The following is a 27,889-nucleotide window of genomic DNA, read 5'->3' as shown; positions in this document are numbered from 1 at the left end:
CATTGTTAATAGTTCGATGTAAAGGCCAAAATGTGCTGTTTTCGGACTGATACTGAATAAATAAATAAATAAAATCAGAATATTTGGCCATGTCCAGCAAATGATTACTTGTCAATTGCTACCTAAATCGATGCGTTCCGCAGAAACTAGCTGATATATATTTAAGAATCTTATTTTCTAGGTGAACCTGTAACTTATAAACCACCAAGCGATTGTGGCTGGACAGGTTTTCATTAAACTTGGGGCTTATACAATCATTTATTTCAAACTACATATAGAGAATTCATTTGAATCCTCTCAGAAGGATGAATATTATATAACTGAGTGAGTTCCTACCGAATTTATAATGCACCATATTAATTATTTAAGGATTTGAATTCGGCAAACATTATCCTCTTTGACAGACCTAAAAACTGATGAACATTTTCACAAAATCCAGGGCATGAAACCTTTGAACAAGTCAATGTTGAGTGGTAAATGGGTAAGAGAGCACATCCAGTATAGCGGGTTAACTTACTTGGAATTCAATATTGGAATTCTTGTCTCCTCTTAAAGTGTATGACAAACAATAGTGATTTCTGTTCCTAAATGTAAATGAAAGTGGATTCACCACGACTTGTTTTCCTTTTCCTCCGGGAAATGGTGAGCAAAACAGCCAGCAACCAAATAAATCTCAATTTGTTGCATAAAATTTCATTTAGATCAAACTGAAATAAAAACAATCACATCATAACAAGATTCATCCATTTTCCTCCCTGAAATTTTACAAACAGTATTCTCAGGTTAGCACCTATCAGAAGTTAATGATGCTTGCCGATGCAGAGATTTTTAAAATGAATTTCACACATCCACGCACAACAAATGGAGCAAACACACAAAACACTTTAAGTCCGCCTTTTACTTTTGACGGTTGTCCACCCACTGTCCACTTCCATATCTTCTTCGTTTACTGAAGAATTCGAGTCACCTTCATCATCTGAGTCACCATTTGCCAAGGAAGTTGTTGGTTCCTGAAGAGATAAATGAAGATGCACCAGTTGAATTCAAAGCACATCACTTGTATTTTACAGGTTATTTGTAATTATGTATTAGGTGTAGAGTACTCTGCTTTACCAATGGGTACAATTATTTCGATTCAAGCCATAGCAAAGTACTCACTTGAACTGGGACATTATTTATGATTATATCACATTGAAAAAGTTATAAATCTAACCAATGAAATGCTGACATGAAAAAGGTAAAGCCTCGAGTAATCAAGCTCAACTTTATGAAATCTCATTTTGAATTACATAAAAATTTTAAATGATGTCCAACTGATGACGTCAACTGTTCAACAAAACTGGTCATTACAAATTTTAAGTGAATCTCTTTGAAATCTTCAAACTTGTTTAATTTCATTCAATTCTAATCTTATGATGATAGATTGCAAGTAGTAAAGGATAATGAATGATTAAACAAGTGCATAGCTTATGAGAGGTGCATCTATAGCTTCATAAGCTATATGACACAACCTGAAATCCAACATTGCAATTAACCTTCCTTCAATTCCACATACTTCCTTCCTCCCTTAATTCCATCTAACATGCCTGTCCTTTTTTCCCCACCTCACTTGCCTAACATTCTCCCCTCTCTCCATATTAGTCTTCAGCATCCCACCGCCAATCAAAAATCTCTACATCCACCATTCTCCTGCCTCCTTTGGATTTCTACAAACAATCCTCTCAATCCTTCCCTTTCACCATTCCTAGCACTTCCTCATTTACTTTCCTTCCCACCCATTTTACCTTTTCTATCCTTCTTAGCACCTAAATCTGTCAAAGGCCTCAAATCTATGCCTATCCTCTTGCCTACCAAATTTCCACATTATTCTAATATACTCCATATCAAAGTTTGCAGTATACTGGAAAGAAGATGAGCGTAGTTTGAAGGCTTTTGAGATGCGGACGTTTTGGAAAATGGAGAAAATAATTTGGAGAAGAAACCCTTCAAGTACCAAAGAATATGTGAACAATGCTTCTGAATTTTCCCAAATATGTCAGAATTACTCAAAGTCTCTAGGGGGCTATTTATGTAAAAAACAACCGTAGAGTCCTTATATTTATGCTTCCTTCATTTTTTTATACCTAATATAATTTTTCTTAACTTTCAGCAAATTAAAAATAAATTATAACATTTTTACAGACATTTTTAATAAATTATGCACTTCTCATTAAAATAGCTGGCTAATTTCTGGATGAAATTTAGCAGTTACACAGGGTACTCAAGGTTACATATGGTGAGTAAAAAGAGGAGTTGGTATGGGGAAATATTGACAGATCTTGAATGAAAATAACTACAGTGAAGAAAAACATGCAGCAAGAGATTAAATTCATGCTGTGACCTGCACACTAGATTCCCACCCTGAGGGCTCGAGTTCTAATCAGAATTGTTCAGGGTTATCCTGTAATCAACTTGGGTCCACTAGATACATTTATGTAGCATAAAACAATGATTGTAATAACACAATTGTATAGTAAGTAAATAGCACTTCAAGTAGAGCATGCTGTCCATCATGTGCGATGCTAAACCATGAAATGCCTTGGTATCTTTCATTAGTAGATTTTTTCCATTCTTTCCTTGAAAATACCATCTCTACCATGAGAAACAGCAAACACTGTACATGTTACAGATGGGCTATCAACCATGAATTCTACATACCTCTTTGCTGGCACTTTGGCTGGGAATTCTTTGAGATGACGCAGTGGATAATTTCTTGACATTACTTAGTTCTAAGTCAACCAAATGTTTTTCTCCTGAACGACATTTCAGAAAATACTGGCATAGTGCACTTCCCACTTCTTCCGGGGAATCATCTTCACATATTGTTTGAAAATTTTCATCCATCATATCATGAAGCAAGTCTGCTACTTCATATGAATCAATGTTTTCTGCAAGGAAGCATAATTATTTCAGATGAAAAAACTGAGAAGTCTTCATGAAACAAGTTTCAAAATTATTTCCAACTAAAGTGTCAACAAGGCATTAGCTTTGGATCACCTTACAAAAAAACACTCACTCGAACAAATTCAACAATTTTGAAAGGTGAACAAAGTAAAGAGAACAAATTTTGAAATAATAACCAAGGAGCATGGGAACTAACTACTCAGATGATATGCTAGAATTAAAAAGATTAACCACGACAAAAATTTAATATTTTCAGTATTTATTATGACCACCATTTGAGACCATGAACTCTTAAAAATAGGCAAAACTGAGTCATATGGTTCCACATGGTCTATATCAATAGTAGATTTTTTTGTTACAATTTCAAGCAAGGGGCAGGTATTTACAGAACAACATGAATTACGACGACATAGACCAGGTATTTGCGGCCATGAAAGACATACCACAGACTACTTATCTCAATCACAATACAATTAGAATGTTGGTAATTGATACTCACCATGCAACGCCTACTTCATGTATCAAAATTAGAATTACCCTATTTAGAGGAAACTATCCTCGACCACAGTGATTTCACTCAGAAGACTATTACACGCTAAGCTCTATACTGCTATACGCAGTAATGAAAATGTTTTGTCACCAAAATGACACCGAGGCCCACAAAATAAATGCACTTCCTGGTTATTTCAAATAGGTGGTCCCACATCCATACTGGGGATTATGGAATACAATAATGACGCTGTCTGACGATTGAAAATGTTTTGTCATGCCGCCTTAGGATAATTTTACAAATAACAATATTGACGAGCTCTCCATCCTATTTCTGTATTTCCCAACGAGTTTTAACTATTCTAATCCATCGAATTACCCATAGTCATCGTTTGAACCAACGGTTCTTAAAGCGGATCTGGTTGAAAGAGCACTTAATCTCATTCTCTGGTGCACGAGATTATGCTTAGGGCAATATTTTATTGAATATCTAACAATCTATTTTTATTTGGTGCTTTTTCACCAATATGCCATTTTTTACTTAATATGTTGCAAAATTCGTTTTCTAAAGAATCCGAGAATATTAAAATTTTAAATTAAGTATAATAAATATTTTAAAACAAATTATATATCTTGTAAACTTTAACATCAGCTGAAGTTCGTATATTACACTTTTTTCAGAAATGAGCATTAAGTTATTTTGACGATTTCAAAAAGGTCAGATTGGTTGCAACTATCCTTTTCATTCCACACTTAACTACGATACGTGAGTCCGTAATTTACCAAGCATAGTTCCAATAGTTTCCAAAAAATTTCTAGTCGGCCGTAGTTCTTAATAGAATGGAAAATCATGTAACGGCTGCGATTAGCAATGAGAAACTAACTGTTGTGACGAATTCGTTATTCTTACTGCACGCTTCTAGTCATACCACTAGCAGCACGGCTCAATCAATTGTAATAAAGAATAAAAATAAAAGGAAGCCACTCACCATTGGCACATATTAATTGCGTGACGCTATTTATCATGTCGGACACCATCTCCTGACTCTTCAAACCCCCAGGCCCATTGGCGATTGCGAGCTGTCGATCAAATGCCAATATATTATGAACCATTGAAAAACTGAAATGATCTGAGTTAAAGATCATACTAGACTTACCTGTAAAGCTGTCCAGCTGTCGAACACAGTTCCCACAACCTCACGGAAGTCGTTCATTAATTTTACATTGGCCATAATGCCTATTTATCGCTTATAAATAATAATAAAGTGGTAAAGAGCTTACACAATCATAATCATCAGAAAAACCGGTTGCAACTAGTACCACATGCTCAAGTTGCTTCATCGCTCGCTATAATTCTTCTGGCAAACAAATGAATGGAATTGGGCGGGTGAAGCTGACAAATGAAGGTCCTTAAAAGGATAATTTAGTTTTTCGAAATATTAAATCAGCAGCGAAATGTACATTTAAGCTTATAAGATCCTGGAAAAATGCATTGATTTCTTCTGCCTTAGAGAGCATTAATTCTTTTAGTGCTGACCGTGCTGGCGTTATTTTCAATCGAGTCTATCATATTGCTCATCTGAAGTGGTCATGCGCTTTTGACATCATACATTGTTTTTGTTGTGAGTAGGTCTCGGGATAACTGGGCCAGGTCATCAAACATGGAAATACGTCGTAATTACTACTTTTTTGTATGCTGAGTTTAAGCAATGTTTTATGTTTCTTTTTGAGATTTTTTTTTAAGGTTACCCTAAGTTCTCCTTATAATTTAAAAAAGATGAGTTATTTGAGTGAATTGTGTCAGTCGAACGAATACCTTAGTTTTAGAAGCAATATCCCTTTGCGGAGAATAGCAGTGGACTCGGATAGTACTAAGGTTTGTTATTGGTTTACTGATATTATGTCATTATTTTTTATTGGGATCGGTGACCCAGAGAACTCATTTTTCAGGTGTGGAAACTTTATGATTCTGGTCCAAAAACTGTCTCCACTCCCCTTATTTGCCTCCCACCTGTGAGTGGCACCGCTGATATTTTTTTCAAGCAAATTCTGGCTTTGCACGCAAAAGGATACAGGGTTATTTCGGTGTGTATATAATTCCAAGTATTTTTTAACGTACTTTCGCCATATTAGATCTACTTGTCATATTCTTCAATTTTTAATATGTAACTGCTCGATAATGTTGCAGATAACATTAGACAGATTTTAAGATTGAATTGTATATCAATTATAAATATATTTTTCTAGGCGGAACACCCTGTTTATTGGACAGTTAAGGAGTGGAACGAGGGATTCAAAAAACTTATTGATCATTTGGGATGTAGAAGAGTTCACATATTCGGGGCTTCTTTAGGTAATTTATGTGTGGGAGCTTTGCGTTATTTGGTGCATGTTTTGTAAATTATATCACCGTTCATTCACCCTATTCCATTCGCAGGTGGATTCCTGGCGCAGAAGTTTGCCGAATATACCTTCAATTGCCCTCGGGTTGCTTCATTGATCTTGTGTAATTCCTTCACTGACACATCTGTCTTCAATTACAATGACTCCGCTACAGTGTAAGTCATTCAAGAGTTTTCATGTGGTTGACCTTGGTTTTAACCAGCTGTCAGAAATATTTTGGTTTTAAACAGATTTGATCTCACTGTTCTTATGCGATCAGGGCTTATCTGTGTTTAAGGGTTTCTTTATATACATTAATTTCTTTGACCAGGTTCATGTAAATGGATAGGGTAATATCTTGTTAGAAACGGTATTATGGGGAAAAGTTGTATAATTCTATTGGTATATATTTCAAGTAAGTGCGAGTGAATATCAATGACAACAATGTAATTAAGTGCACGGTATTTTCACAGCCTTGTAGTAGGGGTAATCTAAAATGTCTTATGATTAGATAAATAAGTACTTAGATTACAAAATAAACTATGATGAATATATTTGGATCTCTAGTGATTAATTCATTGAATTGTCCTTCTATTTACAGGTTTTGGATGTTCCCATCACTGGTTTTGAAGAAAATGGTCATGGGTAATTTCACATCTGTCACAGTAGATGCAGAAATTGCCGATTCCATTGATTTCATGGTTGAAAAAGTGAGCGTTTGCTGTTTCTTTTAGAACATGCCATTTTATTGTAGCTTTTTGTGTGGTGGTTGCTAACAGAAGTATAGTGTCATTTGAGAGGGAAGAGATCTAGTTTTTGAATGAATTACGTTGAATATATTATATTTCCCCTCTTGCTATCATACCATGTTTATTAGAGCCTGCCAGTAATATATTATTTGAAAATACACACGAGCAAGAAAGGAAGGCTGTAGAAGTGTGCAGCTCAAAAAATTCTATTTTTGAGTTTAATTGTCTCTTATAAGGTATAATACACATTATCATCTTAAAAATTTTAAAATTATTTTTTTGGCATGAAATATCTTTGATAAAGTTATCAATAGGATTGTAAAATCTAGTACATAATGGTTAAAATGCGACAGGTATGGGATGAGAATCAATATTATTAAAACAAAGGTTATGCGATTTTCTAGAAAGAAAAAGGCTAAGCTTAACATTAAAATAGGATGGCAAAAACTAGAGCAGGTAGAACAGTTTACGTATCTCAGTAGTGTTTTGGACCAACACGGTCAAAGTAGTAAGGACGTAAGGAGAAGAATTGCGCTAGGCAAAGAGGCTTTCACGAGGAGGGAGTTGATGACAGGGACGTTGAGTAAGGATGTTAAGAATAGACTCACAAAAACTTTGATATGGAGCGTAGCTATGTACGGCGCAGAAACATGGTCATTGAAGGAGGAGGATGGACATAGACTGGAGGCTTTTGAAATGTGGGTGCAGAGAAGAATAGAGAAGGTGAAATGGACAGAGAAGAAAACAAACGAGGAAGTACTTGGTAGGGTGGGCGAAGAGAGGGGTTTGTTGGGAGAAATCCTATGGAGGCAGGAAAAGTGGATGAAGGGGGTAGTGACTGGCAGTGGGATGTTGAAGACTGTAATTGAGAGGAGAATGTTAGGCAAACAAGGAAAGGGAAGGAACAGGATAGGGATGTTGGACGGGATCAAGAAAGTACTCTGAGATGAAGAGAGACCTGATGAAGAGTAGGATGCTGGATTTTGTGTTTTGTTAGGAGTGCAAAAATATTTAGTTGGTAAATTCCAAAGAAACTGCGGGAGATGCCGCAACAGTAACTTTTAACGGAGTCATCCGCTAATGTGCATTTCAATGCAACAATTTCAGAGTGTAAAAATCATTCGCCTTGTAGTTGTGTCCATCCAAAAACCTACCTTAACAGGTAGATTACCTTAAAAAAAATGGTTATAAGTACTTGATAATAGCAAAAATGAGCATTAACTTAGGAGAAAAAAACACAATTTTATCTTTGCTTTTCTACAGAATAGACTTTACTCGTCGACTAGTTTCGTTTACACAATAAACATCATCAGGACTAGTCCTGATGATGTTTATTGTGTAAACGAAACTAGTCGACGAGTAAAGTCTATTCTGTAGAAAAGCAAAGATAAAATTGTGTTTTTTTCTCCTAAGTTAATAATGGAATTCTACAAAGTTAAGGCCTCAACCATTCAGTGCAAAAATGAGCATATTAGGTAACATATGTGGTCAGCATAGGTAAGCCAGATAATTAGATGGATATTTAAAGAGAATATAAGATAAATGAGGAAAGGAGAATATAAGTTCTGGAATTGAAAGGTCAAGCATATCACGTGAATATCGAAATTAAATATAGTTAAGTTTAATTATTGCTTATTCATAGTCATTTTTAAGATAAAAAATTAAAATATGCATGCTTAATGTTATATGCATGTTAAGTTACCTGTCAATGGTTTTTCTCAGATAATTACTCAAATTTAATGTGCTCACGGATGAAAAAGTTCACAGGGATGTAATAAAACATAATTAAGTTTTTAAAATTGACTTTTTTCCTTTATTTTTATAGCTTGAGAGTCTATCACAGCAAGAATTGGCATCTCGTTTAACATTGAACTGCACAAATTGCTATGTCCAGCCTCAGAAACTTAGCGATACACCCACTACAATATTGGATGTATTCGACAAGTACGCACTCTCTAACACAGTCAGAGAAGACTTGTATAAATGCTATCCAAATGCGAAATTGGCTCATTTGAAGTCTGGTGGAAACTTTCCATACCTAAGCCGCTGCGATGAGGTCAATCTACACTTACAAGTAAGTACATGTGCTCTGTAATTGAGTTATCTCCCACGTGTATGGCGACTTGTTTTTTACCTAGGCAGATTCCTTGCTTCGAATACTTGCAAGATATCACACAGACTTGACATTGGTCTGGTTCCTATAAGTACAAAAAAAAATCTTTACTTTGACTGAATGAGGTACTTAAGGAAAAGCCTGTTTAATATATAGTTAAGTTATTGTCATAAAAATGGTTTCAGATGTGAACAAGTTTTTTTCAAATTTGCATAACAGCATTTTAATGTTGCTTTGGTAACATTGGAATTTGCTGGACTAGTTTTTTATCTTGAATCTTTGAATCATTCATGTGCAGCAAACATGGTGGTGAATATATAAATACATTTAAGATGCGGCACTTCATTCTATGTCAACATTGGTAAATAATTGATGACTGTCGATAAATTATTTATTTCAGATCCATCTGCGACAGTTTGAGGACACAAATTTAAGTGCAACTGAACCATTGCCTGATTCTGTGTAGTGATGTTTACAAACTGCAATATTTAATTATCAGCTATGTTGGGACCAAAGCAAGAGAAGTTTATTTATTAATATTATTATTAACAAGAAGACAGCACAGGACCATTTTCCGCAGAAGTAATGCTGGGGTGATGTTGCAAAAAAAAATCACCAATTCTGTGCTCAAATACTTAATCAAAGTGATACCGCCTGTGCTTTTACAAAATATCCTTGTGGCAATATGTGAGCAAGTAAGAAAGCTTTGTTTGTTGTTGAGCAAAGAATTATTTTGCTGTCAGAATGATTATGATTTTTAAAAAGATAAGAGGAAAGCCAAAAGGTGGAATGCATTTGCCTCTCTTTTTAATTAAATGGCAACCAAAACTGAATAATCATTCCACTGATAAGGAGTAAAAAGTAAATGTATTTAAAACTTCACTGTTGTATTTGTAATAAAATATTTTTTCATTTGCACAAAACATTTCTTCCAATTAAGGTCTTCTGATAAATACCGCATAATGACAGTTATAAACACCATCTTCCCACATTAGTCTACACAAGAGGCATCGAGTTTTTCTCATGGGGTGGTGATTTCTTTTTCTTCGGCTTGGGTAGCTCGTCCGGATCCTCCTCATCACTCAGATATTCCGCCAATGATCCTCCACCTTTCATGCCATTTGCAGTATTGCCTTTGATGACCTCCCCTGATAAATTCTTGTAGATTGTCATAGCCTGAAATGCCAGTGAATTACACATTAAAAGATAAGCCATAGGCATACGTAGTGAAGCAAATGAGATATTCAAAAGGTTTTCAACCATAAAATAGTTCTGGGGGAACAACGTACCTGTGTCACAGCACCCGTAATATCCCCTGCATTACTAGGCAGGAGTATTGTGTTGTTTGTTTTGGCCAGATTTTTAAATGCTTGCACATACTGCTCAGCGACACTCAGTGCTGCCGCATTTTTCCCATCCTGAAATATGACGAATATTCATATGACGAATATTCATAGGTGATTAAAGAGATAGCTTACAGGTAAACCATCCATCAAAACATCCCTCTCTACGTAAGAAACAGTTTTCTGAGTTTTTGTAACCCAAGGAGTCAACCAATTAGGATGTTGAACAAGAAATGAGGAGAAACAATCCTGTTTATTTACTTCACACTATTAAACATCACTCATGAGAACATTGCGAGATTTGATTACTGGTACACAGATCTTTATGTCAAAATGAAGAGAATATCCAGCAAAATTGAAATACTAAATGGCAGGAGAGATACATCTCAACAGGCTGTGTTCAAAATGGATGATGTAATAGGTGAAAAAAACAGAATTTGGAACAATTCATGAATACATACGGTTTAAAGTCTAAACTGGGTTGATAGTTTTGGTTTAACTTCGTACAGGAGATGTATATTCAAAGAAATGACAAACAAGTACTTTTCCAAAGTTATTATAATATTTTTCACTATGAATTCATTGATCTGATGAAAATTGGATAAGTAAGCACCATGTTCGTCAGTTCTTTGATTCAGATGACTCTATGGATCACTGCGAGAGTTAAATGAAAGATAGTTTAATTGTTTTGAGTTTTCAGAAATACTGCTGTTGCATCGGAGCAATGAAGATCGTTTGGAAGGCTGTTAAGGTTTGTTAGCTGGTTACCCTTGCAATACTGGCAGGGTTTAAAAGTTAATAAACACAATTTTTTTACTTTCTATACATACTATTTATGTATATCGACTTTTTGAATGTTCCAAAGTACTATTTTTTTCAAAATTCCAATCCAAGAAATTAAGATAGTATATTGATGATGTACAGGGGGGGTGGGGGCAAAAAAACCTCGGTCATTGAGGCACTTAAGAATTAAATTACTACAAAATATGAGTAGCACAAGAATGCAAGCTTACACTACAAACACACAAGTATATCTCACTTAACCATCGATAAATCTTCATGAGGGGTGATCGAGATGGTGCAGGGGCTAACGTACTGGCATCCCACCCAAAGGGCCCGGGTTCAAATCCCGGTGGTGTTGAATAATTTTCAGTGGTATCTCGATCCCTACTTGAGGTGCTTTGTGGAGGGCACTTAGAGTGAGTACACCGTCCGTCGGATGGGACGTTAAGCTGCGGACCCCTTGGCGCCTTTCGTAAAGAGTAGGCTAATGCCGACGCCAGGTTTCTCTCCACCCATCATCCTTTCCTGTCCATCCCTAATGGCGCAAATGACCTCAGCTGTCGATCGCCTCCCCTCAATACTACTACTTCATGAGGTTAAAGCTTAAATGGCGAACTAACTTAAACGTAGAATAACATACTCTAAATATGCATACCTGTAATGGACTTGAAACAATGTTTAGGACTGAATTTTGATTCTCTCGTCCCACGCATGTATGCAGTAGAGCACGTTAGAAGGAAATGAAATACCAATTGTAGCAAGACTTGACAACTTCAAAGTATTAAATGGTTGGGAAGACCACGAATTCAGTACCACGTCGTTCATAGATGGGCATTACATTATGAAAATGGAGTCACTGCATCATACAATTAAAAACAGTGATTAGGGAGTAAGTAACAGTAGCTAGTATTCATCCAATAAAAATATGTATCGTTGTAGAGGAGAAGAGAGATCCTTTTCCCTGTACAAATTTAGAAAAACTTAAGCGAGCTTCTGTAAAGGCACTTGGCTACCACAATAGCTACCTTCTTCACAAGTAAATGATACATCAAATAGACATTTGGACAACAAACTTATGAAATTTGTTATTTACCATATTCTTCAAAGATTTTCCAACCATTTCTAGGCCTCGAGCTCTGGCTTCAGCAACCGCCAATATGGCTGTGGCTTCTCCGTTGGCTTTGTTAATTTGCTCCTGCTTCTCTGCCTCTGAAGTACAAAAGAAGGTTACAATGAAAGAGTCACAAAAATAAGATTCCACAGATGTGACAAGGGGCACATTAACAATCCCTGCCAGTTGTAAAAATGCCAACTTGATTTATTGATACGCAAGCTAGTTGTACTTGACATAGTATGTGCTTTAAAGTGGGTGGAAAATCATAGATGCAATTTTATATGGTGGAAAAATTAAGAGTGGTCTTTAAGGCTAATGACTTAAGCAGATTTGAAATTAATTTCCATCTTTTACAACAATAACTGTTTTTTTCTGTAAAGTATACCAGTCATTATGGAAATTGAAAATTTTATCTTATTCTTTTGCAGTCCTACCACTAAACGTAGAGTCTTGGCCAAGAATCTTTGGTCATTTCTCTCTATCCTGTCCACAAACTCCAAATACACATAAGCCTACTGATGCTGCTCACTTCTTCAAAATTTAGGCTTTTCTTGACCTCTTCTTCCTCTTGACTGTAATGTCAAAACTCTCTTGGGGATATCATAGCTTTTCTATTTCCATAATGTGACCAGCTAATCATAATCATGCTAATTCAATGTAGGTATTTACCACATCAAGTTCTATACGTAACTGCAAGCTGATGATAATTTACATTTCACCCAGATATAGCTTTTCTTTCTTGCAATACATTTCCTGCTCTCATAGGGCTACACATCTTCCCCAAAATTTTCCCCATGAATATTAAAAAAATTTTCTGTTGTCATAGTTTGCTTTTACAACATTTGTCAATATCAGGCACATTAATGTAATATATAATGATACTTGGCTTGTCTAGGCAATTTGAAACTTCCAATATAAATTTCTGTTGGCTGCAGTAACATCTATTAGGAGCTACAGACCCTTTTAATGCACTTTCTGGTTCACACATATCATTTTTAGTGATAGCTTCAAGACTGCCATAATATTTATACATACCGATTTGAATTGATCTGGTTTATTTCCTCTGTCTGTAGTTATATATTTTAATTTTCCACCATATATGAAAAGGGTTTTTTATGAAGTATTATCAAGAGGAAGAAAGGCATCCATGGAGGTTATGCAATGAATACGTATTTACATTAATAGTATCTGCATAATCTAGTAACCACATTGACTTGCAAATAGTTCCTAATTCATTGGTGCTGGAGAGTCGCCCATCACATTCTCAAGATATTAAACAACAAGCTGCCTCAGGTCATTTACTGATAGGAGAAAATGGACAGACCAGCTTTTATCGTCACACAATGCCACGTCCATTTGTAATGTCATAATTTTTAACATGCAGTTCTTGCCATCGGAAGGTTCTCCTCATTTATTATGTTACAGTTGAAAAGTTTTAAGCTTTAGATGGTGAAACACAATGTGCATCAATGCGTTCAACCACAAGTTAAATAAAAATGAATTCTAACATCATAGTGTGATACACAAAACATGTATCTCAACAGACAACCTTCAAGTTAAGTATAATGCCTTGGAAATTTGTTCCCAACTTTGTCTTTTAATTAAAGCAAAACATTAATGAAATTCTTCTCATTTCACAAAAGCAAAACTCAAGCATCCTCAAAAAGAGAGATGGGTTCTCTTTCATCAACTATTTACGGAGATCAAGATGGTGTGGGGGATAACGTACTGGCTTCCCACCCAGAGGGCCCGGGTTCAAATCCCGGCGGTGTTGAATATTTTTCAGAGGTATCTCGATCCCTACTTGAGGTGCTTTATGGAGAGCACTTTGAGTGAGTACGCCATCCGTTGGATGGGACGTTAAACTGCGGACCCCTTGGCGCCTTTTGTATAGAATAGGCTAATGCCGACACCGGGTTTCTCTCCACCCTTCATCCTTTCCTGTCCATGCCTTATGGCAGAAATAACCTCAGCTGTCCGTCACCTCCCCTAAATACTACTACTACTATCACCTATTTACATCAATGGCATTAATTTTGAAATATGCAGCAACATTTGCCAACAATATGGTCCGTCGACCAAGATATGAGGTGCTAAATGGACTAAGGGGCTCTTTCGAGCAAAATCAACATCGAAATCAGCAAAGCCAACCTGATGCCAGGATCCGTGAAGCTCGCTTTCCTTCAGCTACATTGATGTCTGCTGCTCGCATACCTTCAGACTCCAAGATGGCTGCACGCTTCTTCCTCTCGGCCTCGACCTGCATTTGCATAGCCTCTTGCACCCGAGAGGGTAGTTTAATATCCCCTGAAAAAGTACAAGGCATGTTTTAACAAAAATATTCCTCATGTTCCCGAAGAAATGCCCCCAAAGAAGTTTTCATGCACAAAATAACTCACTGATCTCATATCTCAAGCAGGTTATCCCCCAGGCCTCGCTGGCCTTGTTCAAAGACTCAACAATTGAAACATTCAAACTTTCCCTTTCTTTGAAGACTGTGTCCAGGGAAATTTTACCAAGTTCTGACCTGGAAGAAGGACGGATTGATTAATTACAGAATACAAGTGCAAATTCAGAAAGATGCTATACTATCACAATGCTGAATTCAACATGAAGATCTCACGCAAGCCAGAGAATTCGACATAATTATAATTAGAAAATAAGTGGACATCTTGACTGTTCATTAGTTATAAAAACAATTCTGCCATCGAGCTGTATTTCTTCTGCAGAAAACTTATCCAAGAATGAAATACCAGTACATTAAAGAGGTAGAAAAACCTTTTGACCTCCATATCAGTATACAGTTGTACTACCCACAGGATTGAACAAATTGATTAAAATGAAAGCAGGGGGGGAAATTTGTACACAGTTATTGTTCCGTAAGTATACTGAGGTACTAAAGCTTCTTTTAAAAAACAGAATATGAATCAGTGTTGTGAACTTAGGATGGCCACACAAGCTACAACTGCATGCTACCAAGTCATGCCTTGACCACTGTTAGCAATACTATTCAGTGATAGAGTGAAATGTTTGGAAAATTTGGTTCTTATATAAATGGATATATAAACGTATGGAAACTCCTTTTTCGTTCCATGTGATTAATAGGAGTTCATTAGAAAAGTAAAGAATAATAAATATTTGCTTTTATGACAAATTATAATTCATCTGGAATGAATAGTAATCTCAACAAAATTCAGATGGAACTAACTGGGTCTAAAATTAAAAAATGTTTGGGGACTATACACCAAGGTTGTTAACCCATCATGGATCATGTAACCTGCCGACTGAAGAAATCCAGAGTACAAATCATTTCACCTCAATACGACTCTTGCCTAATATCCAGGCGATGCCATTTTATTTTATGCTAAAAGAAATCTTGAGATACTACACACATCACAAAAGTTAAATGAAAGATTTATTTCAGGGTGAGCACAACACCCACCCATCAAAACTACCTTTACTGACTGTTGTCACTCACATGTTTTTTTTGTATTGATAGCTAGGGGTAGGACTGCTGGGGAAATTATAGGCATGAGTTCTACCCTCAACTTAAAAATATAGGATTCAGACCCCCTAGAAGAAGATGGTTCTGTTTTTCACTTCAACAAAAACATCTTTTTTGTAAGAAAATGACTTGGTGATATTCTGGCAGAAGTCTTAAATTGAAATTCAGCTAGATTTTTGAAATTAGTCCATGTTAAGTGTTGAAGACGATTATTTCATACAAAGATTCAACTAAATTAATATATGCCTGCATGAATATTATGCAAAATATTTTAATTTGGAATTTATTGCTGTACCCATTGTTTAACATGACATACACACAATCAAATTTCCTCACTAACTGAGCCATTGCACATTATTAGAGAGAATATTTTCTTATTCTTTCCAATGTACCATTTAATTCCTTTCATGTGTACCTTACTGGGTAACATTTATTTTAATGAATAGGCAGTTTTTTGTCAAATTATTCAGCACCAATGATGGTAAAATTGTGAATCAATCTGTAAACACATTATGTCTACATGTATAATAATAGTTCATAATATTTTCCTCATAAAAATAAAAGCGGTTCTTTGGCATATTGAACAGTGACACCTGAAAAAATAAAATACATTAGGACCCCTAAAAAACATAAATAGAATAATGCAACTTCCAAGGAGTTATTCATCGAGATGATGTCAATAAGAAATCTCTTAGTATTCTGCATGATAAACGCCAACTTTTAAATGCCAGAAGATCACTTCAAATGAGATTACCACAGAGGTGGTTATTCAAAAAACAACTACAACTTGATACCCAAGTAAAATGCAAAATTTCATCATCACTAAATGGGGAAAATGCTTCTTCAGCATGCCCAGCAATTTTAATATACAAACGAGATGTAAACAAAACTACCTACCTAACCTTGATTGCTGACAACTAGTAGCACTTTATTTTTTCAACATAACATTTGTATCTATACTGTCATTGTTTTGAGGGAAATTATTATAAAGCCTTAAAATTGTTCCCCAGTCGAAAATGAGAATAAATGGGACCACGCAAGCATAAATCATTATTACCTCTTCCCTATATCGCATTCATTTTGACACTTGTATAGTGCTGTTTTGAGTTACAAGCACAGGTGCTACAACAGAATTACTTTCCTGACAATATAAAGACACGTTGCCGTAATTTCTCATTAGCTGTAAGTTATGATTTTCTTGGGTTGTCTCAATGTCCCAGAATAATCCCGTTGCCAGTTCGTTTTCTGACTGCCTGATGTAGGAGATTGCATCACATTTTTCGAAAATAACATTTTTTTTTAAAATTTGCATCACATTTACTAATTGAATCCCTTTTTTAAAAATTCCATTAACTGTATGAGTAAATCAGCAATAGGGATACGTTAGAAACAGTTACGGGAAACCCTTGACAAGAGTTGATATGAGAATTAATTTGCTATAACTGGAACAATGTTACGTGAAGCGATCAGGAGCGCGACATAATGTTAGCTATTACGTTTAAAATTTGTCAGGAACCCAAATAAGGTAAATCATTGGGTCGATTTTTCTTTCTTTTGATAATAACTAGTCATGCAAATTTGATTACCTCATAGTTGTTTGGGCCAGTTGAGTGATGGCAAACTCAGGGTCTTCAACGCCATAACTTGCTTTAAAAGGGTCAAATACCCTTAGGTATAGAACTCCGTCTATACTTAATGAAACATTATCTGAAAATACAGTTTAGGTATTATATCAAGATAGGATAACAAATTCCTTACAAGAAAATGGTGATATTTCCGAGATCCACCAATATCTATACTTCCAGTACGAAGGGCGATTAGGACTGGATACTATGGATGATTATACCTAAACTGATAGCACTTTGCTGAGGAACATCTATGGCGATTTCCTTCAAGCTTTGAACGTACTTCACTTTGTCAATTACTGGCACCAGCACATTCAAACCAGGTTCTAATATTCGATGGAACTTTCCCATACGTTCGACAATCCAAGCCTGAAAATACAGTATTGTATTCATTGCTAACAATATTAAAATATTTTTGCTCCACCTATATCATCAATGCTAATTTAAATTGAACAAGCAAAAACAACTTGCCTCCTGTTGTGGGACAAACATAATAGCTGTATTAATTGGCGTAGTGCCTTTACTTCTAACTTGAATAGGAACCACATTGTTTAAACCTTCAGGAAATTTGAAAGTAAATAGACTACTCTGAAAAAAACAAATAATTAACACAATTTTAATTTTCGCCGGTACAATGCTGTAGAGCTACAAAAACTAAGGGGACACTGAGCCCAGGGGGCCTATCATGCTTTGATTCAATTACACAAATTGGCAATTTTATCTTTTTATTACTTTAAGCGAACTAAACTGCCTACAACCAACTCTCGCTTTAGATAACATGACTGTGAATTTTCCTCTTCCACTTGATCCTATTTCTTGTCCACCGCTCTCGCACCTTCAACTAACTCTAGCACTACGTGAGTAAATTATTAACTCGCATTCCACTTAACTCAAAGTGCAACTTACGTTTCTAAGCGCGTAACTAAACATACATAGAAATAACACATCACCATCACACAACAACAAACTTATATTAATGGATATAACAGTGAGTTTTTCTTTATGATGGTTCTTTAAAGACATAAAATAGCGTTTCCATTGAAACGGCGGGTAATACAAATAACGACGTGATAAACAAAACTCACCCAGGACCTGGATTTGTACCCAAACGGCCGAGATGTCGGCCGTGCATAATAAACCCATCAAAATCATGGCCCGAGAAACCGGTTAGCAAAATTTTTGTTTTAATATGTAAATGGCAATAATTATTTTTGTTGATATTTAAAATTTCATGTAATAGTCAATTTTTAGAGTAAGGGTTCAGCTGAATGATTATTTTTGTATATATTCATGGTTTTGTTTGTGTAGAATTTGTTTCTTTGCGTAAGCGGTCTGTATTCTGTGCAACATAGGTATTTATTTATGTTTAACTTGGAATAGGTCCTGGGCCAGGGGTTTATCATATGCCACCAACGGTTGGTTATGAGGGGCATGACTTTACAAAATTTCGTAGCCCTGCATACACCATTGGACACAAGCCTTCTCCATTAAGAAAATTCGTAGTACCCGGGCCCCAATGGATTGAACCCGGTACAACCAGATTTGGACCTGCAACCAGAAATCCGGGCTTTTCAATGGCACCAAAATATCCACCCCTCAGTAAGTTATGAATAAATTATAATTACGTTCACGCCTATGTATATGATAACAATGTATTACTTTTAGAATATATTGAGCAATCACTCCTTGGTGGCTCCTATCTATTCGAATTTGAGAACTCACTGAGTAATCATAGACTGTCTTGATGATTGACAAAATGTTCTTTATTGATTACTTGTTGATTTTGTTGTATTATTTCAGAAAACAGCGCATACTAATCAATCCTTACGTTCAAATAAAACGCTTATTTTTTATTTTCTGCAGTAAAATATTTTTAATGAACATAATTACAATTAAAAATGCTGATGAACATTTAAAATTGTAACATAATAATACTATGACAGAAAAGAATGTGAACAATAATAAATATATGTAAAAAGTATAAATTTTCTTTTGATATTCTACCTCTTTGTTGAGTTTTTTGACCAACTAGTCTTAGAGGACAAAGTTAAGTCAATGAATGTGCTCTACCTATCATTTACATGATATAATTGTGTTGACTGAGACATTTATTTCAAAAAATATTGAATTCTTAGAGCTGTTTTAGTTGATCTAACAAAAGACAGAAGCATGTTGTATAACAGTTAAATGAGGGCTGGTGGTGTATTGATTTCGATTTGCTCTTCTCTCCCATCTATGCAATCAAATAAATATATACATTCAATGGGGCAGTTGATAGTGTGAATGTATTTATTTTGTAACCCTGTCAGTTTTAATTGGTGCCACCTATCTACCCCCTGATTCAAGTCCTGAAGTATTCATTGAGCATTACAATAAAATTGAAAACCATATTACCTCAAAGCAATTCACCAAAATTCTTTTGCATGGTGTTTACAATATTAGTGATTTTTACTGTGATTCTAAAGACCCTGACCATATTTGCCAAACACAATATTTGCAAGGGAAAATACTGTTTGAGCCAATTAATTTCTTTGGACTTATATGAAGTTAATTAGTCCTGAACTCTCTGAACAGAATGCTAGTTCTAGCTTTTTGTAAAATATCCTCTGTAACCTTTCGTTGTAGGCCACTTATGCCAGGTGACTTATATCATCCTGCCCTCAACTTATTGTCCCTTTTGATTTGTGTCTTCGTGAGAAGCCAAGACCAGGTTTTGATTTCTCCTTATGTTATAATGCCTCGGTTAGCTCATACTGGGGATCGAGATGGTGCGGGGGCTAACGTACTGGCTTCCCACCCTGAGGGCGTGGGTTCAAATCCCGGCGGTGTTGAATATTTTTCAGAGGTATCTCGATCCCTACTTGAGGTGCCTTGTGGAGGGCACTTTGAGTGAGTACGCCGTCCGTCAGATGGGACGTTAAGCCGCGGACCCCTTGGCGCCTTTCGTAAAGAGTAGGCAAATGCCGACGCCGGGCTTCTCTCCACCCTTCATCCTTTCCTGTCCTTCCCCTATGGCGCAAATGACCTTAGCTGTCGGTCGCCTCCCCTCAAAACTACTCCATCTTACCTGGCCAAGTCTATGGTGTGATAATTCTGTAAATGTACACTATATTTTACTCTGCTGTGAATAGTGGTATTGATAAGTTTGCATCCAAATTAAATTTTGGTAACTCCTATTGCCAAAGTCAGTGTTAAAAAAATGAAATCATTGAGTAGGCTTAAAAAAAATCATTGTAATATTTAAGGTTATTAGAACTTCCAATGATTACACCTTATTTTCAGAGTATAGAGTCAAATGTAAGAAATTAGCTAAAAGAATGCTATTACTCTTTTATGAACAATATCTCTACCATAATAAAGAGAAGATAGTAACAATTTTCCACCAAATAAGTTTAATGGTACAACCCGGTTTCGATGTATTACATCATCTTCAGGTCTAGATGATGTAATACATTGAAACTGGGTCATATGATTAAACTATTACGTTTGAATTCCACCACATCACGCCTGAAACTACTCAATTTGTGTAATTTCTCTACTAGTTTATCCAAAAACATCAAACCTTTTTAGAATCATGTCAATTCATTACCTAAAGGCAGTTCATTGCCCAAAAGTCTGGTCCTTAATAATGTATTTGTGTTTGAACTGAATCGATTAATTATTGCTGTAGGTCAGTAGTTTTTGCCATTATGCGCTAGGGCAGAAGTTTGGGTAGGAGGAACTGTACTTCTGTGCCGATGCCGTTGATTAATATCAATCCCCAAAAATTGGTAAGCAGTGTGCAAAACAGCAGTGTGTTGAGGACTGTAGGTCATCAAAAGCATATAAAGTGTACTTGGCATTGCCAATAAATAGATGAAAAGAAGGAGAAATGGCTTACATAGTGGAAATTTAGTTTGAGTTTAAAAGGAGAGAGGAATGTGCAATGCCATTGGACTTGAGAATGCTGATCGTAGGTAATGTAAAACACTATCAGGATGTATTTCTTTGATTTGTGGATTTTGAGATTGCATTCGACAAATTAATGGTAAATAATTAATAAATATATTACTAGATGTATGGCGAGATGGGCAGTAATAAGTAGCGGTGGCTGAAAACATGGCTCTCCATTGTCATCTATGCTATTGAATGAGCACATGGAAAGGGTAAGTGATGCTTGGGGAAAACAAGAGTTAGGAATGAAAGTAGACAGGAAACTTGTCTAATTAGTTTGCTTTTTTAATTATCTACCTTTGATTATGCAGTCAGCTTCTTGATGGGGCATAGCTGAATCAGTGTGATTGGTATTGGATGGGAACCAATGATAAGAAAATGAATGTACTGAGATTCTTACCAATTAGAAAATTTAAGTTGAATGTTGGGGGCATAAACTAAAGCAAGGTAGAAGAGGTCAATGAAAAAAATGTGTTTGATGATGTGCAAAGTGTGCATAGAAAAAATAATGACATTAGATTGAGAAGTTGTAATAAGATGAGGAAGTTGATGAGAAAGACAAAGGAGAGATGTGAAGAAAAGGCTGGTGTGAACTTTGATGCATGTGGTTCTGTATGACTGGGAAACTTGATATCGTTGAGGCAGAGGACGTGCGTCAATCAGAGATTTTGAGATGTGGTTGTGGAAAAGAAGGGAAAAATAAAATGGGTCGATAGGAAAGCAAGTGAATGAGTGCCAGACATGATGGTAGGAGAAGGAAGGCCCTCAGACCGAATGTAAAGAAGGCAGGGAAAGTGGATGCAGGTCATATTAAGTGATAATTGAATGTCTGAAGACTGATGGAAGGGAAGATGTTGAGTTAGCAAAAGAGAGGGAGGAAAACTTCAAGCATGCTAGAGAGAATGAAAGAAAATAGAGAGAAGGTTAAGTCGAAATATGGTTCATTGATATTTAAAGGAGTAGTAGTAGTATTTAGGAGGGGTGACCGACAGCTGAGGTCATTTGCGCCATAGGGGATGGACAGGAAAGGATGAAGGGTGGAGAGAAACCTGGCGGCGGCATTAGCCTACTCTTAACGAAAGGCACCAAGGGGTCCGCAGTTTAACGTCCCATCCGACGGACAGCGTACTCACTCAAAGTGCCCTCCACAAAGCACCTCAAGTAGGAATCAAGATACCTCTGAAAATATTCAACATCGCCGGGATTTGAACCCGGGCCCTCTGGGTGTGAAGCCAGTAAATAGCCACCACACTAATCCCGATCCCCGATATTAAATGGAGTTATGGTGTTTATTGCCCTGTTGGTTGGGTCTTGGAAGTACAAACATAGTACGACAGTACATGGGGACCTGGGTCCATCAAACACCTATCCCACTAGTACAATACCATTAAAATGCCATTTAATAGCACATCCCTACTTTGAGACAGTTTCAATCAAGTTGAGAGATCTTAAGTCAGTGGTGCATGGGAGCAATTTATCCCTTCGATATAATTCTTGTGTTTGAGAAATATGCATTGGTGACGCGGCACGATTTTATTCAGTGTGTCTTCAAAACCTCCCTGTTTCAGATTTCATACCAGACTCAGTAAACCATTCCCTATTCAGTGGCTTTGGCCAATTTTCTTTTCAAGGTAAATGTAACAAACGGATGAGAAGCAGTCTGAGTAAGCTAGTCGGATCTTGAAATTATTTGAATGTTGGTCTCGATGTGTTTGGTATCTGCACAGTTTATTATATCAATATGTATTTTATTCAAGAGATATGAAGACACATATGATCACTTATGCATAGAAAATAAAAGGCTTTCACTTTTATAAGAAATTGTAGGAACAGTGGATAATAGGGTGCTAATTCCAAACACAGTAATCAACCTGAAGATTTGTTTGATAGGAGAGTGTTGACCATATTACTAAGCCCAATGGCATGTGAATTCACATTTCAGGGTAGAGATGCGAGTCTTTATTCCGTATTTTCCCTGTTAAGTGTGATTTTCCCTTTGTGACAGTTATTCCCTGCGCAATTTGTGATTTCCCAGGAAGATCTGGTCCCCAAAAAATAGGGCAACTTGGCTGGAGCTGAGCTTTCCATGGAGGCATCCATGGAAATAAAACCTGGGCCAATGTGCAAAAACATATCACATGAAATTGTTTCTTCCTGCCACATAATTCAACCACTTTTAATCAGTGATAATGCCTCACTTTATCTTTTAAATTTAAAGTCCATCTCTGGTCCACATATTCTCTAGATTATTGCAATTAAGTAAAATATGACATAGGTGTACATGCTTCAATGAAGCAAATCCATTCATTGGGTGTTAAAACTTGATCCTTTGATAGTTTGCACATTTTCACCATAGCATAAAATGTAACTGTGCTAGCTCAATTTCCTTTAAACAAATGATGCAATGAACACATTCAGAACCATCTCATCATTTAGGAGACATTGATGGCTTACTGTTAGAAGTTTTACATTGGTTGTGGCATTAAGATCCTGACTTAGGTGCCAAGAGGTATGCCCTTGAACTGTAAGTTCCATCTTGAAACTCATCATGTTCATTGAAGCTTTCATGAGATTAATCCATCCATCCTTGAGGCTTCAGTGTTGAAGCCTATAATTTATCTATGGGCAAAGTTCTGGGGTCATTGAAGTAAACATGATGTGACCATGCTCAAATAGCATATCATTGAGAAGGCATGCTGGGTAAAAGCAGAGAATGATGAAGTACTTCATTCTGATACCTATGAGTACAATAGTATGATAAAGGGTTGTAAAAGGGCTATTCCCATCAATGAATGTCTAAATGATAGTTGATCAGTCAAATAAACCTGTCCCTTAAGTGATAACTTTGCAATTTTGCATTGGTATTCAACAATGTTTGAATTTTGGCATTGGTTTTATCACTGCCCAAACTCTTCCCCTCTATGGAAAATGACTTCAGAACACAAATATCATTAATATTAATACAAAAATACCTACCTGTACCTAAGTTTACCTTTACCTAAGTTTATCTACAGCCGTCAACTAATTATGCTCAGCTTAGGATAACAATGGCACAGGGTTGCTCTCATTGTCCCCAAATGCCTATGGCTGGATTTGTTTCGTTGTACTACTAAGCTGTTTCTTTATCCATTTGTTATGGGTACGTTTATTTATAAAGTAATTCATTTTGATTAAAATAGGAGTTTAAATTTTCCTGTGATGTTCCAGGATTGAATTAACCATGGAGTATAACCTCTCACAGAACACAAAATCGAAAAAAGAAATAAATCATTCACTTAAAAATACCTTAAAATATTTCTTTTGCTCTCTTCTCAAAAGAGGCATTTGGATCACCTGGTCCTGCAGCATATTCATTGGAGAAGAGTACCCAAGCCAATGGGCCACGATCTCCTGCCTACACCATTGCAGGACGCCATGATTTACATCGAAAAGATGTGTCACCAGGGCCAAATGCCTATATACTGCCATCCACCATTGGCCTTAAAGTTCCAGACAAGCCGACATCTGCTGCTTATTCCATGTAATTAAAATATTCAATTATTAGAGGTGTGCTTTTTAAAGAGTTGCAAAATTATGCATTTATCACTAAAGGGATGGATTTGTAAAGCTTTGACTGGGAACTATCGTACTATCATAAGGGTAGATAATAGGAATGAAGTGTTGAGTATAGAATGGCTCTTCTATACCTTTGCTTTGCTGGCTGTCTTAATGAGATACTATGTATGCATGACCACATCAATTGCTATCCTTTTCTGATTGCGTGAGCTGAAGACTGTTGACTTCATAGGTAGGTACTCCTATGGGTATTCATAGAGTTGAATAACCTGAAGGGTGTGGAACAATTTTGTTTTGAGAATTCACCTTGATGAAATCACTTAACCGGGAGAAGTTGCTGGAACTTTTGTCAAAATGCAGAAGTTTAAGGAAATGGTGTTTATGAAAACCTGGCCGACAGGTGAACATTAAATGAAGCTAATCGCCAATGAGGATCAGTTACTTTGCATGAGAATTGACTTTATGGAGTACAGTTTAAAGGAAAGTACTTTTATGCTGAAATCGATAAGGAAAATTTAGATAATCTTTGAATATACCAAATTAATGTGAATCATTAATGATTCTGGTAAAATTGTTGTGATTAATATTTAAGGGCATGATAATATTACCAAATATGAATTGGATTGTAGTTGGCGAAGAAACTGAAAATTAAATTTTTGAGCAATCGCACTTATGGGAGATCATTGAGAGATTACATGTGGCTGTTAATATCAAAAAGACATTACTTTAAACATTTGATGCTTGCCTACTTGTCGTGACTTCCATATGATTATTGCGTAAATATATGAGCATGTTAATTTAATCAATTGACACATTTACATTTAGTACCAAATGGTCATTTACATTAATGAGACGATCCCTAGGGCAAGGAAAACAGACTTTGCTACATCGATAGATCACCTGTATTATCCCTGATGGTGCAAGTCACATGCATGAGCATTGTGATACCCTGTAGTTAGAACAAGAGTTATCAGTATGATACCATTAGTAGTTGATTCCAGCACCTACCTTATTCAATGATTATTTATTACTTGTATTATACTGACTTTGATACCATACTTAATTACTCCTACTAATTAAATTAATGCACACTGATACTCAGGGCCAGTAAACTTAATACAGGCACATTGATTCCAGTTTCCATGCCGGGAATTTAAGTTGAAACGACTTGGTGTCTCTACTCCTTGGACAGTATTCCTATATATAGTTAGGTAGCTCAATCATTCTCGATATTTCTCAGAATTTGGACAGGTTCAAGTATCAACTCAATTAGTATTTCACTGATTGCATCCATCGCAAACTAACTTTGAAAGGAAAGTTGGTAAGTCATTGTTCCGCAGAACATGTTGATGTGTGTAAGTATAAACCACAGTCATCAATCTGAAAGAATCGTGATTTATCAAATTAGGTTAATCGGCTTTTAATTATTATGTAATTACTGGCAAATCCTTACAGCATCATTTATCCTAAAAACCAAATTTGTTTACAAACACTGTGTTTTAGAATCGTCTATGTAACTTTATCAGTAGATTAATATTTATGATTGAAACAATTTATCAAGAAATTTGGCAGTGTCAGGATTATTTGCTTAAATTCTGTTACTTAAACTACAGAGGTTCAAGACGGCCAGAGCTATCAAAATATGGATCTCCTGGTCCAGCAGCATATACTTCTCCAAACCTTTATACATATAAACCAAGAGCGCCAGGCTATACGATGGCAACAAGGACTAGATTACCTGGAGAGCGCTCAGCCAAACCTGGACCAAATGCCTATTTTCCAATGTATAATACCAATCAGAGGGCACCTGAGTTCTCATTTGGTGTCAAACATTCTGACTACCAAGCACCTTTTAAGCTTTCAGATGACTGCCATTGATGTGTAAGCGCAAAGCCGCTGAAAAAACCATTGTTCGTCATTATGACGTGGAAGACTTCAGAGCCAATGATGTCCATGGCCTATGATTTCCAAGAGTTGGTATTTTGCTAGAGTCCCATACATAAAGAGATCACTGTTACATCCAAAAATCAATGTCAATACAACTTTTCATGATAATTAATTGGGATAATAATCTTTTCAAAAATATAAACATACACAGTCAACAGCTATTCATTGACTAAAAGGAACAATTGGTCATTATTTTAATGAATAAATATTTTTGCAAAAAATCTGAAATGGTATTTTTTTCATTTAAGTGCTTTCTGTTCGGTTGAAAAAGCATTGCCCCTCTTTAAACAAGCAGATTATCTACTCACTGTTGAACAAATCCCAATACACACATCTTTCTTTAGAGTTATAATTACATATTAGATTTGGCACCCTGAAATGACAATTGACCATTAAAAATTACTAGCAATAAAATGTGACAATTTAGCGAATGTTAATATATCCTGAATAAATATACTTAATTCTGTTTCACAGGTTCTACTTTTTCATTATCCTTCATCTTCAAATTAGTGTGTTTCTATTGCCTAGAGACTGTAGACCACATTACTTATAATTATATTATCTAGGATTCTGCAAGTTTCTTAAAACTGTGGTCTTCTCCTAATTGCTACATTTGTAGAATGGGTTCAGCTTCAAATTTCAAGGTATTGAATCTTCTGTCTTAGCAAATCAGTCAGTCAGAGCAGACATTTTATATCTTTGGAGTTGACTATTTTTCTTGTAGATATTTCTCTATATGGCATCTGACCAGAGTAATTTTTTAATCTTCTTATTATGGCGATGAGGCGGGGACGATAATGGTATCTGAACCATAATAGGTTTTGTGGGAAATGATAAAGATTGTATTAGTGGAGTGTATCACCAATACAAATCTGACTTTGAGCAAAGTGAGAATAAATTTGAGTAAGACAGGAAATGCTTGTCAACAGCCACTTGTTACCTACTTCCCCATATGATCCATTTGCCATTCTATAATCTATGAAGTGAGTATATGATTTCTATGCTAAAATTACTTTTAAAACTTTGGTTACAACTTACCAAAGCACTTTCAGTTACAGGGAAAATTCATATATAATGAACCTGTAGTAGTTTGATTACAGGGATGCTGTTTAATACTGTAAGCTTTGGAGAATAGTTGAGGACAGCATTGACCGTGCAAGGAAAAGGAGGTGTATCACTGGTAACAATCTTATTTTGAATGGAATCTCAGAAATCTCTTTCAGGAAGTTAATACATCAATCTTGGCATGCAAAAGAAATGTGATTTGTCGCATCAATGTCTACCATACACAAAAGAAGGAAGTTTACCACATCAAAAATTAGGATTTATTAGAAGAGTACTGGGTAATTGAGATGAAAAGGTCAAAGAGAAATGTTATCTGTCGTTGGTTAGGCCTCATTTAGAATAT

At 35.9% G+C, this 27,889-nt stretch overlaps 4 protein-coding genes across 4 annotated transcripts; 2 read left to right on the top strand and 2 right to left on the bottom strand.

Moving 5' to 3' along the window:
* Window positions 1-677: 677 nt before the first annotated feature.
* LOC139700714 (pre-rRNA-processing protein TSR2 homolog) lies at window positions 678-4,765 on the bottom strand. The gene is made up of 4 exons (XM_071599154.1): window positions 4,590-4,765; window positions 4,422-4,512; window positions 2,698-2,927; window positions 678-1,010 (listed from the first exon to the last, which is right to left on the bottom strand). The coding sequence occupies exons 1-4, from the start codon at window positions 4,662-4,664 to the stop codon at window positions 885-887; spliced, it is 522 nt and encodes a 173-aa protein (XP_071455255.1). The 5' UTR covers window positions 4,665-4,765; the 3' UTR covers window positions 678-884.
* Window positions 4,766-5,039: 274 nt separating this feature from the next.
* On the top strand, window positions 5,040-9,441 carry LOC139689332 (maspardin-like). Its single transcript, XM_071586419.1, has 7 exons — window positions 5,040-5,308; window positions 5,383-5,517; window positions 5,680-5,785; window positions 5,870-5,990; window positions 6,416-6,524; window positions 8,389-8,637; window positions 9,077-9,441. Exons 1-7 carry the CDS (start codon window positions 5,126-5,128, stop codon window positions 9,140-9,142), a joined length of 969 nt encoding a protein of 322 aa, XP_071442520.1. The 5' UTR covers window positions 5,040-5,125; the 3' UTR covers window positions 9,143-9,441.
* Window positions 9,442-9,524: 83 nt separating this feature from the next.
* Window positions 9,525-17,867, bottom strand: Stoml2 (stomatin like 2). The gene is made up of 9 exons (XM_071586411.1): window positions 17,779-17,867; window positions 17,518-17,634; window positions 17,268-17,415; window positions 17,008-17,128; window positions 14,316-14,443; window positions 14,068-14,223; window positions 11,896-12,011; window positions 9,966-10,094; window positions 9,525-9,852 (listed from the first exon to the last, which is right to left on the bottom strand). Exons 1-9 carry the CDS (start codon window positions 17,824-17,826, stop codon window positions 9,673-9,675), a joined length of 1,143 nt encoding a protein of 380 aa, XP_071442512.1. The 5' UTR covers window positions 17,827-17,867; the 3' UTR covers window positions 9,525-9,672.
* A 296-nt stretch (window positions 17,868-18,163) lies between these two features.
* LOC139697189 (ciliary microtubule associated protein 1A) lies at window positions 18,164-26,412 on the top strand. Its single transcript, XM_071595890.1, has 4 exons — window positions 18,164-18,212; window positions 18,427-18,645; window positions 24,298-24,499; window positions 26,148-26,412. The coding sequence occupies exons 1-4, from the start codon at window positions 18,164-18,166 to the stop codon at window positions 26,410-26,412; spliced, it is 735 nt and encodes a 244-aa protein (XP_071451991.1).
* The last annotated feature ends 1,477 nt before the right edge of the window (window positions 26,413-27,889 follow it).

The sequence above is a fragment of the Hetaerina americana genome, unplaced genomic scaffold (assembly GCF_022747635.1).
Source record: "Hetaerina americana unplaced genomic scaffold, ioHetAmer1.1.p SCAF_1, whole genome shotgun sequence".
In the NCBI taxonomy this organism is placed as follows: Eukaryota; Metazoa; Arthropoda; class Insecta; order Odonata; family Calopterygidae; genus Hetaerina; species Hetaerina americana.
This window is presented reverse-complemented; position numbering and strand designations above follow the sequence as displayed.